The sequence below is a fragment of the Malaya genurostris genome, chromosome 1 (genome assembly GCF_030247185.1).
Source record: "Malaya genurostris strain Urasoe2022 chromosome 1, Malgen_1.1, whole genome shotgun sequence".
Classification (NCBI taxonomy): Eukaryota; Metazoa; Arthropoda; class Insecta; order Diptera; family Culicidae; genus Malaya; species Malaya genurostris.
Window position 1 is genome coordinate 94,472,068 of NC_080570.1, and position 15,807 is coordinate 94,487,874.

General features: G+C 36.9%; 2 protein-coding genes across 7 annotated transcripts in view; both read right to left on the bottom strand.

Moving 5' to 3' along the window:
- LOC131425118 (TOX high mobility group box family member 3-like) overlaps positions 1 to 15,807 on the bottom strand; it is a 176,622-nt gene that overhangs the window by 70,810 nt on the left and 90,005 nt on the right. The window lies entirely within an intron of this gene.
- Positions 13,552 to 15,806, bottom strand: LOC131425120 (uncharacterized). The gene is made up of 3 exons (XM_058586726.1): positions 14,485 to 15,806; positions 13,941 to 14,427; positions 13,552 to 13,885 (listed from the first exon to the last, which is right to left on the bottom strand). The coding sequence occupies exons 1-3, from the start codon at positions 15,657 to 15,659 to the stop codon at positions 13,733 to 13,735; spliced, it is 1,815 nt and encodes a 604-aa protein (XP_058442709.1). The 5' UTR covers positions 15,660 to 15,806; the 3' UTR covers positions 13,552 to 13,732.

Here is a 15,807-nt window from a genome sequence, read left to right on the forward strand (position 1 = left end):
GATTTAGTACAAATGAGTTACACAGACCCACAAATATAGAACCATTAGATGTAATGTCACATAATATTATAAGCAAAATCCGACAAAAATCGATGCAATCTTCAATTGAATCGATTCGCTCTCTGTATTAGTTAGTAAGTTAGTATATAAGTTCCTTTTCCCCATTACACAATACAAGTAGGTTTAGAATTTTCCCTACACAAAAATCTCAGAATTGCGGAAGCAAATGATGTCCTCATGGTAATAACCAAATCATGTATATTATAAGGTTGAAAAGTCACCACTTGTGGCTGAACACCCAATTTAAATCTTAATAATTTAATTTTAACTCATATTCCAATAAATAGTTATTTAAAAAACATCAATAGTTTAAAATAAAGTCGGTTTTCACAGTGGAAGCAGTAATAAAAAATCTGTTTTTATCCACCTAGTGGTGTAATAATACTATTCTTATATTACTCATTATGTCCTATATATTACCGCGGGACTCTCCAAAATATTACAAATTAAAAAAGTGTAGGGAACCGTTTTGAAAATTTTCTTTGCCTAAGACTTAATTTTGAAGGGTTTGCCAATTATTTCCTGTACTAGTGGAATCGGAAACTGGGGTCCGGTACAACGTACTTTGATTCGTTTATCCATCAACTAACATATCATCTACAAGTTTTGAGTCTAATTTGCAAGAAATTTCAAGCTCCATTTTGGAGTTTTTCGGCACTATTTCCGATACTCCAGGAATTTCACAATCACCTATGGGATTTTAATAGCTTTCATTTGATTCTAAATTTATGAAAATCGGTGCAGCCATCTTTTAGAAATCGGAGTGTGCTCAAATTCAAAGTTTTTGATCACCATTTTTCCGATACTTCCGGCACCAAGATCCGGGTACTGTTAAACATAAATGTGTGCTTTTGCGGAACGACTATCATGATCTGCAAACTATTAGCTAATTCAAAGGGTTTGCTACTTGTCACTCATGAAAAAAAATACTCTTGAAAATTACACTTTTACACTAATAACGCGGGAGTTGGATCTAAATAACAACCATTATTGATTTAGAGTATCTTAATGTGGGAATTGATTCAGCTATATATTTGAGAAAAATGAGTGACATTATTTTACCACATATATCACCCTGTAATTCCAGAACCGGAACTTGGATCTGGTTAAAATTTCCAATATTTGTATGGAATCATAATACCTTTCATTAAAATCTAAATTGGTTCACTAATCTGCGAGCAAAGTTAGTGACATTTTTTTTGGTACATACCACCCTGTAATTGCAGAACCAGAATTCAGAAGATCCATATGAAATTTAGGAACGTTGTATGGGGCCATAAGCCCTTCGGGTTGAATCTAATCGAATAAAATTGACTGAGGAAAAGTGATGGTCTAGGGTAGGTCTTGCCTCACGAAAATCGACAGGATCGAAGCGGTAGATTGTCATATCCTGCGGGGGAAAAACCTATAAGTTTCGCTAATCCCGGCTGGTGTTGAAGAGAAGTTCGTAGTTCAGTAGTACAACATCCCGACGCAAATATCCATGAAGGCTTAATCTTTTTCACCGAGCTTGACAGATCAAATCGTTGGAATGGCATTTGAAAAACCCGGACCGTAAACCCATCGAGAAATTTTTGAAACTTTAAACTCAACATTTATCTCGGAAGATCCGACTAAGATATTATTCGGGTTAAGTTTTTGCGAAAAATATGTTTTTGAACGTTTTTTGCATTCCCTAATCCCGGTTCTCAGTTTTAGCACTCAATCTTTTTATCCGGATTTTGCATTCAAAAATACTTAAATGTATTTTTCAACATAAGTTGCCCTCATCGAATTTTTGTATTGAGCCGTTCATTTGATGGTAATCTATAACGTAGTCGTGTTTTGAAACGACGATTCTAAAAATTCATTTCACCATATTTGGAAACAGTTCGAAAACAATTCGAATTGAAATTCCAGAACATCATCAAATAATTTTCGAAACCAGTTTCGCATGATGGAATATCCATTTAGAATCAATATTAGTATATATACCTAAATTTATTGACTGGTTGTATTGTGGCACGCCGAACGATGAATGGCTAGAGGAGGTCGAAATTATATATTCATCCAATTTACACTCTGTTGATACCTTTTATCACCGTTTAACTCTACGAAAATAATATCTCGATGTCAAATCGATTTTAGAGAGCGCGTGCGCTTGAGGTGCAGATTTCTATTGAGGAGCTCACGTTCATAAAAGCGATGTATTTTTCTTGTAGCACTCCGATTTCAAAAGTAGAAATCATTCTCAAATACGCACTTCAAACGGCATATTTATATGTTTAACGGAACGGTTATATAGTTTCACAATGGCCGAATGACCCACTTACCTCAAAAAAGAGGCAACGAAGAGAAACGGTGTTATCGCTTCGGATTTATTTTCCATTTTCCTCAGTTTTCTTTCCTCCTTCTCTACGATTAATTTTATTTTCCTTCATTATTGTCATTAATATAAACAGTTCATTAAATTAAATGTCAGTGTGCAAATAACACAAATAATACGCGTTTTCTTCGTTTTTTCGTCGTTGCTTCGCTGAGTCGAGTTACTCCATCGCAGTTAGTTTGCCGCTCGTTCAAAAAGAGAAGCCCGATTGAAGATGACGCGGGTGGATGGGTCCGGGGACCCGGCAATGCTACCATTTCTTAGTGCTTTGATTAAGTTTTCCGCGTATTGTGAGTCCCCTTGCGTGCGCAATGGCTGTTTGTGAATAAATAAATTCTTCCATCAAACTCACCATACATGCAGAGCAGGAATATTTAATTAAATAAACGAAACGTGACATGAAATTGATAAGCAGTTAGATATGTATGAAGCAATCTACACGAATATACTTGTCTTCCTGTGCTAGGAATAAATGATTTTCAATGAACGAGGGAAGATCCAACAATAAAGTGCATTAAAATCATTCGAGTGAGGGTAGCATCTTTAAGTTACACTCTAGTGGCTCTTACACTGTGGATTATTGCCCAGTGATCTCCGTTTATTATTCAAGAAAAAAATTTAAATTTTTCGTCCCTAATAAGAAATGAAACTTCTATCATCTGGTATTTGATAAAAACAAAGTTCTAGATTTTTATGCTCTCCATACAACTGAATAGTTACAGAAACAAATTTGATTAAATTGAAAAAGTTTGGCGATAGTCTCGGTGTGCGAGTTTGTCTTTCCTATGAGGATCAAATTGCACCAACTCAGACCGAAATAGAAGCCGATAAAAGGTTTCATGGACCACTAACAGACTAGCTTTTCGAGTATATAGGAGAAGCAAAATATTGGTCATAATATTAAATTTGCGAAAAGAGCTCTGCATGAGTATTATTTTTCTCCTAAATTTTTGGCCGTATTTTGAAAACATCGTCGATAATAGACTAATAACACTTACTTTTAACGAGTCCAATCATCAAATGCTAGTTGTCCATGCAAATAGACTCTATTTCAGTAATATATTCGACGTTATCTTATCTATTCGGTCGTTACGAACGATGTACACTCTCTTTAAATGTTCCATACACTATTCACCCAGGCTATTCGGAAGTACGCGAGTATTCTTAGTTATAAAACGGATAATCGAATATTTCTATCTAATATTTTTCTATTAATAGCCTAGCAGTCATAGAAGTCATTTTTTGTCTTCCTCGTCAGAAAATATTGGCATTTTTTGCTGAAGTGTGAAAAAGGATTCATATGACTTGCGATGACTTGTATATGTATAATAAAATACAAATATTCTCATCAAGTATAAGTTTTACCGGAACAAGTCCTCGAATGTAGCAAATTACAATTCTGAATATAAAATTTAATCGCAAATACAAGGTGTATACGAATTAAAATGATTTAAAATTGTGTTGCGTTGTACGATGGCCTTGTAGGAGGGCACATTAATAGCTTCGAAAATTCCATCGACTTTGGATATCATTCCAACTCAGATTGATAATATCAACAGCATGATAGCAATCATTGTCAGTCGTTATCACCTTCATCGCCAAAGGCAAGGATAAAGGATATGGAATTGGGGAAATGTTGATGCTTTGCCTACTTTACGGTTGGACGATGACTCATCTAACCTTTCTATAGGTGTCGCGGACTTATCTTTTTTTTGGGCAGATCTATTGTGGTTATTGTGGTTTATCTTCAAGTATTCGCTTACATAAACGAGAGTGGATAATTTTATTATTTTATATATTATTACACGGTGCTGCTTGCTACCTAAAACGTTGTTATACGATGACTGGTTGATACGACGTCCTCGACTCATCACTTCATTCATAGCTTATGTTGAACATGTAATGCCACCACGCGATTCTACATTAACCGCTAAGCCGACGTAAAGTAAATGATACTCGCAAATCACTAATTTTACACATAATGGCACTGCTCATACAATTATGTTATGATTTTCTGACAGTACACATATTTCAGTTATTAAGGGGGTTTGGTACCTCAAGGATACCGGATTGTGCTAGGTGGGCAAGACCATAGTATGTTCTCGCTTTCGAACACGGCACTGCACAACAAAACACTAACTAGTGTTTACTTATTTTCTTTAATTTACAATAAATAAATTCTTTGTATTAATTAAATTTATGTAAATTTATAAATTTTCTCATTAGTCAAACTTGGACAATGATTGAAAATGTGTACTAGCTGATCGTTACAAGCTACGAACTCAGATTCAAATGAAATGTTATACTACTTCATTAGCTGCTAATAAATTCAGAATCAGAAAACATGCGCAATTATGTGTCTAGGGCATTTTACTAACTCAATGTTTCATACGTCTTATACACGATATTTTTTTGAATTTTTAATATAGATTGCGTGAAAAGTGATCGTCATATCTGTCAGGCTTGCTTTGATTTTTAGTGATTCAGTTAAGGGGGGAGGTGTAGGGTCTAAGTGATAAAAAAATCATTATTTTTGAGAATTTTTGTCAGAATTATCGGGCAACAAAATAAATTCAAATGTTTTGCATGGTAAAAAGCATCTGTCGAACATCATTTTGTAATTTTTTCGTGGAGAAATTTTGAGAACGCTTCTTAAAAATCATGATTTGCGGTGTGAACTGTATCTCAGCGCCAGGGCTTGCAAATTGAAGCAACGAATATTAACAAAAGGGTTTCACCATCTGTGCTATTCACACACATTCGTATGTCAGGTAGAATTCACAGCGCAACCCAAGCAAGGAGAGCTGCTTCGCTCGTTCATTAGTTCATGAATATGCCCGCTTGCTGAGACCTATGCTTCATGAGGTTAGCATTTCATGAATGGTTCTCATATTGTAGATGCCTATGAGGAAACTAGATTCATAACTTTTAGTTCCGATGAATATTAATTTAATGAACATTGCTTTTAGCGTTTCTAGGATATACACACAGTGTAAACTGCCACGAAACAAATTGATCGTTTTGAAAATGGACTCAAATGCAAAATTTCTGCTATAAAATGTTCAAATTTGGTCTTGGAATGCGAACATTATGTTGAAAATGATTTCTTTAAACCTACACTTTAAAAATAAACCGTAAACATTGCCTATATGACTTTGCTTCGCGTTTTGTAGCACTCCGTGAAGCAAGGTCTTCTTTCTCGTACAATATTGACGAGAACGAATCCTTCATTTCATTTCATTGTCATGGATTGCTTAGTTCATGTTTAACTGAGACTGAGAGCACAGACAATTTACTTGGCAAGGGGAATTGGTCTGCTCAGTAGCATATACTCTCACGCATAGGTCTCTCATTCAGCTATGTCAAGCAAAGTGTTCACAGCAGATGTTTTTTGTTGCTTCGTTCGTTTGAGGATTCACAATACAAGCCCTGCTCAGCGCAGACTAATCAGAAGTGAACAAATCAAAGCAGTATAGAAAGAGTCGAAGTTTTTCTAGACCCCAACGTTTCTGTTTGATTTTTAAATTTTTTTTTTTTTAATTTTTAGTGGTTGTTCAAAGTGAAAACTATGATTTTTCACGAAAAAATCCGCCATTTTGTAGCTGTAAAACCTCCCCGAAGTAACAAACAACGAAAAGGAAAACGTTTGGGTCTGTTTTTTTTATATGTAGAAAGTGTGTGCAAAATTTGAAAAAAAAAATCGTTCAGTAGTTTTTGAATGACGACGGACACGGACTTTCAAAACCTGCTTTCGAGAAAAACGCGTTGTTCTATAAAGTCAAAAGAAACAATTTATTACTCTAGGGAGCCCGTAGGGTCTAACATTTTAAAAAAATCATTGTTTTTCTTTTGTATTCTTTTACAATGAAACATTTCAAGAATGTTTTGGTAAGTTTTTAAGTCAATCGAAGCAGAAATCTTGGGCCTGTGTGCCGAGCTCTTACTTCTTCACAGTATGAGATAAGCAAAGATAAAGACCCATAACATGCTGATTTTTGTTCCGATTGGCATGAAAATTTCACAGAATATTCTTGAAATGCTTCACTATGAGAAAATACAAAGAAAATAATAAATGATTTTTCAAAAGTGTTAGACCCTACCCGTCCTGTAAAGGAGAAAAAAAATATGTGCATTTAGAGAATCATCCCGACCATCAAGCCCTAACAAGTTTATAACAATAACTTGTTTTCATAGCAAGTGCTGATATAAGTCTAGTCTCGTTAGTAGTTAAATTTTCAAAATTTTCTAACAAGTATCAAAAAGAGAAATAGTTCAGATACAATATATTGATCGGGATACAGTAAATATAGTTTAGGACTCGGTTTAGAAACAACCAATACAACTAACTGTCGGTATCGGATCGGTTACGCGGTCGAGGAATTATTTTCAGGTAGGGTACATGTACAGGTTTTTACTTTTTATCGGGTACTGGTCTGGTTCGAATTTAAGAATTTTCATACCCAATCATCTCTAATAACATGTAATATAAGAAAATTCTTCGTTTGTGAAATTTGACATCCTGTTTCAACAGACACTTCACAGCCGATTCATACCGTACAGAACCATTGTATAGCTGGTGCTGTGCGATCCAAATGACCCTAAGAATTCTTCCAGGGCGAGGCTAGAACATGCGACAACTGGCTTGTAAGACCAGTGCTCTATGCATTGAACTGCCAACACGGAACGTAATGAGCACATGTTGGAACTGAATAAAAAGGTAATACAAGATTCATGCTTGATTGAAAATCAGTTTGAATCGAACTCGCCGAACTGAATATCTAAAAATTGGAGACACGGATGGATAGATAGGCGCACCTGGTGAAGAGTTTATTCAATTGAGTCAAATGATCATTTAAAATCCTTGCCGTAGATAGCGACATCGCTAATTGAATGAGTTCATTAGCAAGCACAATAAGTCATCACTTTAGTAGCTCTTCTTCTCTGTATTCATCCAAGCTCGCACGTGCACAAGCAAATTCCATTTACACCTTACGAGGGAATGGTAACCCGATCAAGTATTATATGGGTAGCGTGCGAGGCGGAAGAAAATGAGAGAATGTATGTTTCGTAAAATTCAATTTCGATACGCGTTACTCTATTCGTGTTTTTGCCAAAGAGAAATAAAAGCGCTCTTATTGGGTTGTGTTGGGATGGACATGATTCAAAGAGGGGATGGACAGTGGCTAAGCCGAGTATTTCCTTTTGTGAAATAATCCAACTGTCAATCAGCATTTTCTTTCCAGCTGTTTCTTAATAAGAAAAAAAAAAACAATCCAATTTGGGTCATTCGGTCTCCGCTCTGCAGTACTAGACATAACTAATGACGTAGAAATAAGTAACACTTTGATCAATTTATTTATAATTTAATTGTCACTTTGACGCATGATTAAATTTATGTAAAAGACAGTGGGCCGTATGAAGAAAACGTAGCAAGCTTGAATTTCGGTAGTAAATGCTGCATGTGGATAACATTCCTGTCAAAACAAGAGTCTTTACTACACAATAGCTTTCGAACATGGTACAAATTTTTCGGTAGGTCGTTCTAGAGGCTGCTACTCGTGTGTTTGCTGATAAAATGAAGTACAACAATTTAAAAAAGTGACATTTTTGCAGCAGTAATACGTTGCCAGCTCGGTACAGGTTGTGACAGCGTTTCCGGCTCTGTGTCGATACGGCATGCAATAAATGCGCAAATTCAAAACTAAATTGTACAACAATTGTGTCCAAGAAAAAATTGTAGGGAATTGACTGAGCACTCTAAATAAATATACACTGAAAAAATAAGTTTAAAACTTACGTGCTAGTACTGACATTGAAGATTCTGAACGCTCCGAAGCGACCAAATGAGGTAATTACACCGGAAACCTTTAAAAAATCCACCAAACCGTTTTGGAAAACAGTAAATAAAAATGGCAAACGAAGGCCATGTGACGTTTGTCTTCAAGGACTTCGTTATCAAAATAAGAGCCACAAACAACAACGTGTCGTAGTTTTCCAACGCTGTTTGGAGCATGAATTGAGTTCGAATTTTGGAAGAGGCCAAAAAGGTCAATTCGTCTGCCTGGTTCGTCCAACAAACAAAGAGGTGGGACGGACTTTATGTCTTCAAGGTAACAAAGGCGTCTAACCGGACCCATAAACGTTGGCCAAATCCCGCGCCAGGAAGCTGGATTTGGCCAACGCGAGTTGTTCATGTAGCCGAAATGGATCGTAACGGACGACGGGGCGTACATTAAAACGGGCACCAAGCCGATCTCCGGCCTGGAGTTTTTCATCAACATGTCTGGATGTTCAGGAGAAGTTTCGGATGAAGAAAAGGCTAATAATTTTTTAACGAGTACTTGGTGTAAGCCTTGGTATTACATTCCTGAGTGGAATTTGACCTTCTGTTTCAACAGATTTCGCAGCCGATTCAGAGTGTACAAAACCATTGCATGACTGGTGCTACGATTCTACTGACACTACGAATCCTTCCAGGTCGGGGCTCGAACATACGACAACCGGTTTGTAAGACCAGCACCCTATGTATTGAACCGCCAATCCGGGACAAGTACCAGCACCATCAACGGCCAACAATATAAACAATAATGTCTCCAGAGGTGCATGTTGTCCTTTTTCCGGTTCAACGAAGCTGTCACTCTGTTTTGGCAGGATCTGGCGATGGAGTGGCACTAAACTAAAGTAAAGCAAAGTCCTAGCATTACATTCCTATTGTGGAGCTTAGCCTTTCTGTTTAAACTGACTTCGCAGCCGATTCTAAGCGTACAGAATCATTTCATGCCTAGTACTACGATTCTACTGACACAAACGATGTTGTTTTGTCGTGAATACAACTTACTTGACTACGGCGCGCCTTTTTAAAATTTACCCTGTACAAGAATGAGTAGAACGAAGCAACATAAGTTTTTCTCCACATCGGAATCATCATCGGAAATATGGTCAGCTATTGAATGAATGCACAAGCCTATTGCGAAATTGTTCATTCTTTGTTACACACAATACATCACCTGGCTTATTACTGTATTATTGTATCAATTTATAAAAGAATTCAATTCAATCCAGGTCACTTTTATATTGATTTACAACTGCTTTGTAAGATGTACATTAGAAATATCTATTTAGTAAAGTGCATATCATATCAATAATATTATATTTTACCATTTCTCATGAATTTTTGAATGGAACGCTTGGTGAGTGGATATCAATAATTTATATTTACAGGGTCCGGCACTCGAAGTGTAACCAATTAAAAAGGCCATAAATTCAGTTTGGAAAATTACTTTTACTTAATTCAAAGTACAAAATGGGTAAAAATAATACAAAATTCAGAATCAATTCACTTTTGCTCGATATGACCACCTTTTGCCTTGACTATGGCCTTGAGACGGTCAAAAAACGAATCGCAAGCTGCCCGAATGTGACTTGCAGGTATTTTGGCCCACTCGCCTCGAGACTGGTGTATCTTTTAGTTCGGACTTTGCTCTCCAAAATGGCCCAAAGAGAATAATCCATTGGATTCGCATCTGGTGAATTCGAGAGCCATTGTGTGGACGTGATGAAGTTCGGAACGTTGTTTTTCAGCCATTATTGGTTCACTCGAGCTTTGTGAGACGGTGCCGAGTCCTGCTGAAACGTCCATGGTCTGCCACCGAAATGTTTGTCTGCCCACGGCTTCAAAGCAACCTCCAGAATACTTTCCTGATAATATGTCGCATTTACCTTGACGCCAGGCTCGAAGGTCTGAAGTTGGTTACATTTCGAGTGCCGACCCTGTAAGAATTCTCGAAGGCAAGGTTGGCAAGTAAGTTATTGAAATTATTTTTTCGACAAGCAAGTTATTGAAATTAATGTCATAATAATTCTCAACTCAAATCCGAGATGGCTAAAACGATTTGTTGTGAATTTCTCGATTTATGAATGGATTTGAACATTGAATTTTTGATAAAATCGGTCTTGTGATTTTTAGCTTTTGTGAGTTTCTACTGACAATTGTACCGTTACAATTAAGCAAGTGACGCAAAACTCATACAATCAATCAATTAGTACGTGCAATTATCTATATGAGAAAGTGAGAAAAAATATGCCAGTTTTATTCGTATTCGTCATCCATTATGTCTCTGACATTACCCTCCCGCCTTTCCTGTACCGAATGGGAAAATCCGCTAAACTCGCCAGAACTATGCTCAATAAAAAAAATTTGGACGCAAACAGGGAAGGCATTCAAAAACGACAAGGATTTGAAGAAAGAGTAAATAAAAGTGTGTAAGGAAGATGGCGTGTTAAGTCCATAGTGCGGGCATTTACCCTAGGAGAGGAGATTGAATAAGCCAACTATGCGAAAACATAGCTTTAACATTTAACACCTGAGTTTCAAAAGTATTAAACTTAAAATACATTTTTGGTGATCTTTTTTGACTGTTGCATTTTTTTTTTTTCGAGTACAGTCCTTTAATTAGACGAGGGATTCACACAACATCTGCTTCATTTTCTAAATAAGTTCGACAAACATAAAAATAAATAAGTAAATGGAAAAAAACAAATTAAACTGAACCCCATTAGTAGCCCAACTGAGGAGTCGTTATTGAAAAATTTATTAGTTTTGAAATAGTGGGGGCGTGCATTGGTTAAAATGATTTGCTTCTTTCAAGCAACACTTTGTTGATTAACAGTACAATTTCACTCATTTGAACAATCGCGAAATACAATACATTTCTTGTAGCATTAAATGAATCGGGTTTCATGAAATAGAGCATTTATATAGATTTTCGATTGAGCTGTTAAAATAAAATCATGCAGGTCAAACATTTCATAAAGCATTTATTATTTCTAATGTCTGCTGTATTTTTTTGCATCGTTTGGTCCGAGTACTACTCTTGATCAAAAAGTTCCCGGAATTCATTCAGAGAATTAAAAATACAAGATTATTCATCAAAATCGATATTGTCCCCTTAAAAGTATTCCCCATCGACTGCAACACACGCTTGAAACAACCCTCAAAACATTTTTGCCTTTCTCATATAGAAAGGTTATGCAATCACTTGAAAAACCGACTAGTGAAAATTGGCTTCGACTCAGTTCATCGGGCTGAGCAATGGCTCTCTCTCTCTCTCTCTCTCATCTCTCTCTCTCTCTCTCTCTCTCTCTCTCTCTCTCTCTCTCTCTCTCTCTCTCTCTCTCTCTCTCTCTCTCTCTCTCTCTCTCTCTCTCTCTCTCTCTCTCTCTCTATCTCTCTCTCTCTCTCTCTCTCTCTCTCTCTCTCTCTCTCTCTCTCTCTCTCTCTCTCTCTCTCTCTCTCTCTCTCTCTCTCTCTCTCTCCTCTCTCTCTCTCTCTCTCCTCTCTCTCTCTCTCTCTCTCTCTGTGTGTGTGTGTGTGTGTGTGTGTGTGTGTGTGTGTGTGTGTTTATGTGTGTGTGTGTGTGTGTGTATGTGTGTGTGTCAAATAATCTCACTAGGCCACCACCGATTTTGACAAACTTAGATTCAAATGAAAGGTCTCGTGGTCCCATACGGAATTCCTGAATTTCATCCGGATCCGACTTCTGGTTCCGGAGTTGTAGGGTCAAGTGTGTTCAATATTGTACACCATCACTTAAACAGGCGAAACAAAACAAGTAATTTTTTTTCTAAACTGGTCTCAAAACTACACAAATCGATAGTCATTATCAGTTGGTAACTAAACAAACCGATTCCGGCTATCCTGGTTCCCAGTATCCGGTTCCGGAAGTACCGGAAATAGTGGTCATATATACCAAAATGGATCTCACTCACTTTTCTCAGCGATGGTTTGACCGATTTCCACAAACTTAGATTCAAATGAAAGGTCTTCCGGTCCCATACGGAATTCCTGAATTTCATTCGGATCCGACTCTCAGTTCCGGAATTATAGGGTAAAATGTGTTCAATATTGTACACCGTCACTTAAACCGGCGAAACAAAAAACGCAAAAAAATTTCTAAACTGGTCTCAAAACTAGCACGGTTTTATTCTGTATGTTATATGCACAAACAATCTCTTGGTTTCTTTCAAAAATCGAAGAGAAAAATTTTGAATAGAATACCACAATATTATAGGTATATGAGAAAGGCATAATTACACCACTAGGTGGATTCAGTTTTCGGTATGGCCATCAGAGCCATCTGCGATTTTTCCATAATCTCATTTCGGGTGGTGAAACGCGTTCCACGGAGCGGTTTCTTGAATCGACCGAATAAGAAAAAGTCGCAGGGAGCCAAATCAGGTGAATTCGGTGGTTGCTGATTGGTTTTCGTTTCGTTTTTAGCCAAATGTTCACGAATAACGAATAACGACGATGCGTTATCGTTGTACCTGGTCTTTTTCGGCGAATTGCTTCACGCAAACGTCTCATAACGCACAAATAATATTTCTTGTTGACGGCCTGGCCTTGTGGAAGGAATTCATGATACACAACACTCTTGTAATAAATGAAAACTGTGAGCATCACCTTCTTTTTCGACTGAAAACGACTCACAGAAACACTTCTGATATCTTCGTGCTACTGATAAACGACTGTTTTCTTCAGAGTATCATTGCCGAAACACTTTTCTAACATTTGCAATATCGTCGCACCATTGAAACCGTTTTTAATGCAACATTCAAGGCAAACTCGTGGTTGCAAATTCAATTCCATTTTAAAAGTTGTACAAAATCGATGACACACACAATCGCAGATGTACTCAATACAGCGTAACTTTCACAAATATCCAGGTATCAAACTTAAAATTTGATAGAATATCGATGACAGATGTGGCAACAAAAAAAATCTATTAGGGTGACCGAGAGCGCCACACGATGATGATTTCGGGAACTTTTTGATCAAGGTAGTAATTATAATATTTCTTCAAACTATACCTTGATAAAATATTTAAAAGAACTATTTATCGATATATTACAGTAATGATCATAACATTACAAAATTTATTACTATTCATTATACAACCTCGTGTATATTTAACTATACAGTTTAAAATGGTTGGGTAAATACTCGCTAATCAAGTAGTCCATTGAAATATCAGTAAGACTTTCGATTTCAGCTTTTCCTTCTATCTCTTGAAGTAGCATTAACTCTTCTCTTAATTCACACCCAGTTTGTCCAATGTATGGTCGTTTCAGAAGCTCATCGATCCGTGCTCGATCGCGATGCGTGAGTGGAATCTGCTTCAGGTCCAACAACGTTATGTGTGATGGTCGAACTCCAAGCCAACGAATTGCAGGCACCGCAAGGTTGTGCGATAGATGGGACAGAGCCTTAGAGAAAAAGAAATATTCTCATGAATAGAATAAAAAACACTACTCATAACATACCAGTGATCCGAATTTATACACACAATAGATTTCTATTCCGTAAGGATCAGCATCTACCAGCGCGTACATAGGAGTGTGGTATTTGTTCCATATTTTATTAAGCAGCAGACGCGTTCCTACATCCGGATAGCCTTTACTCTAAGAATAAAACACACACTGTGATTCGAATCAATAATGATGTTTACTCGTATACCGTGATAATTATTATCTTCTTCGAAAGTCGCTCGAGAACTCCATCATCTAACAAACGCCGAAAAACAGTGTCCTTCTCAACTATCAATAATAGATCAGCATCAACTATAATTTCAACCAAACCATTAACATCCGTTGGTACTAGTGTCCCAAGAGAATTGAAACAATCTATCATTTCGTCATGTTTCGAACGGAACTTTAATGGTCCAGCTACAAGTCCTTTTGAGGAGGAGAAAACATTCAACTCCCACAAATCAGCTTTTAAAAGGAAACACACATCTCGAAGACCTTCATCGACGGTTCGCTGGTTATGAGTGAGTTGCGTATCACGATAGTATAGTTCTCGTTTTGTGCATGAAGATTGAGTCGCAAGAAGTTTGAATATTTCAGACAAAAGGAATAATATTAACTGAAACCTATGCTGTCCATTTTTGCAATTATATCGAATGGTTTTAATACTGTCTATCGGAGTGCTGCACCTGGTTAAACTAAAAATATAAACACTATGGAAGTTACAGAAATATAAACAATTTAACGCCTCACACATTTCATTTTGCACAGAACAAAGCTCCCAGGTGGCTCTAGATTTAACTTGTAAGAAAAGTTGATTCCCCTCAATTTCCAATTGAGATAGACGCTGAAAAATTTGTGTAATTGCTGATATAAGTTCTCTTTGTCGTTGAGGTATATCCTCTAAGTTTAATGAATATTCCACCTCCAGACTTGGCAGTACTGAACTGATCTTACTGGTACCTAAATTTGAGCAGGAGGACTGAACTATGGAACACTTGTTGTCAATTGGGAATTCCTTATTAATATTAGAATGAAAATTGTCCTTCAGGGGGAATTCCCTCCGGGATAGAACATTGTTAGAATCGGTTAGTGAGTGAATCCCAAAATCGAGTATTTGTTGTTCAAAAAAGCACTCCGTTATCTGGTTGTTTGACTGTCTAGTCGAATTTTCTGTTATTATACCTGAAGTACCGGTACACTGCGTTTGCGAGCTATTCGGTTCATGTGGACCATCCATGATTGACTCCACGTTTTGATCATAGCTATTATTGTCAGCTTTGGGGATGGTAACATTGAATACATCTAACGCTTCTCCGGTAGTAATATCGGGTATCATCTCAACCGGTTTAAAATTTTCGACGACTTTGTGAAGATATTCACTGATTTGTGATTTCATTGCATTGTTTCTGTTGTATACTGATTTGGCCACATGTGAAGATTTTCCATCCATTCCGCGTTTATTCTGATCAACGCAAGGATATGGTTCCATACGATCTCTGTTTTCTTTTGTGTCTACTTCCATTATATTACGATGTACATTGCTTTCTTTGACTTCTTTCAAATATCTATTACTACTCAACATTCTATCCCAGTATTCAAAATTATTACTAAAAACTGGATCGGATGTACTAAAACCATCCATTTCAAGAATGTCTATGAAGTTCTCTTGATTCACCATACATTGAATTTGAGAGTTGTTAACACGCATAGATTTCTGAGCAGAGATTGAAAAACATCCAGAGTCATCAAGCTCTTGGTCAGTGTAGATTATTTTAGATGAGCAACTCGTAACAGACTCAGTCTCACTTATATCTCTGCTCTCCGAATGATTGGGAGAAACTTCAAAAAAGTCTTCATCGGAAGAAGTTCCATCAAAATTTATTCGACTGTCGAATGTTGCTGAGCTGGAAGTTTCGCTTATTTCCATATCGGAAGAATTTGAGTCAAAATCAAATGAGGAATCTATCTTGACTTCGGGTGAAGAGGGCACATCAAAAAACGTATCTTCTAGGCTTGATTTCTGTACAGTGTAAAAAGGGGTACAAGATATTGGATAGTACTTGAAATGTTGGAAC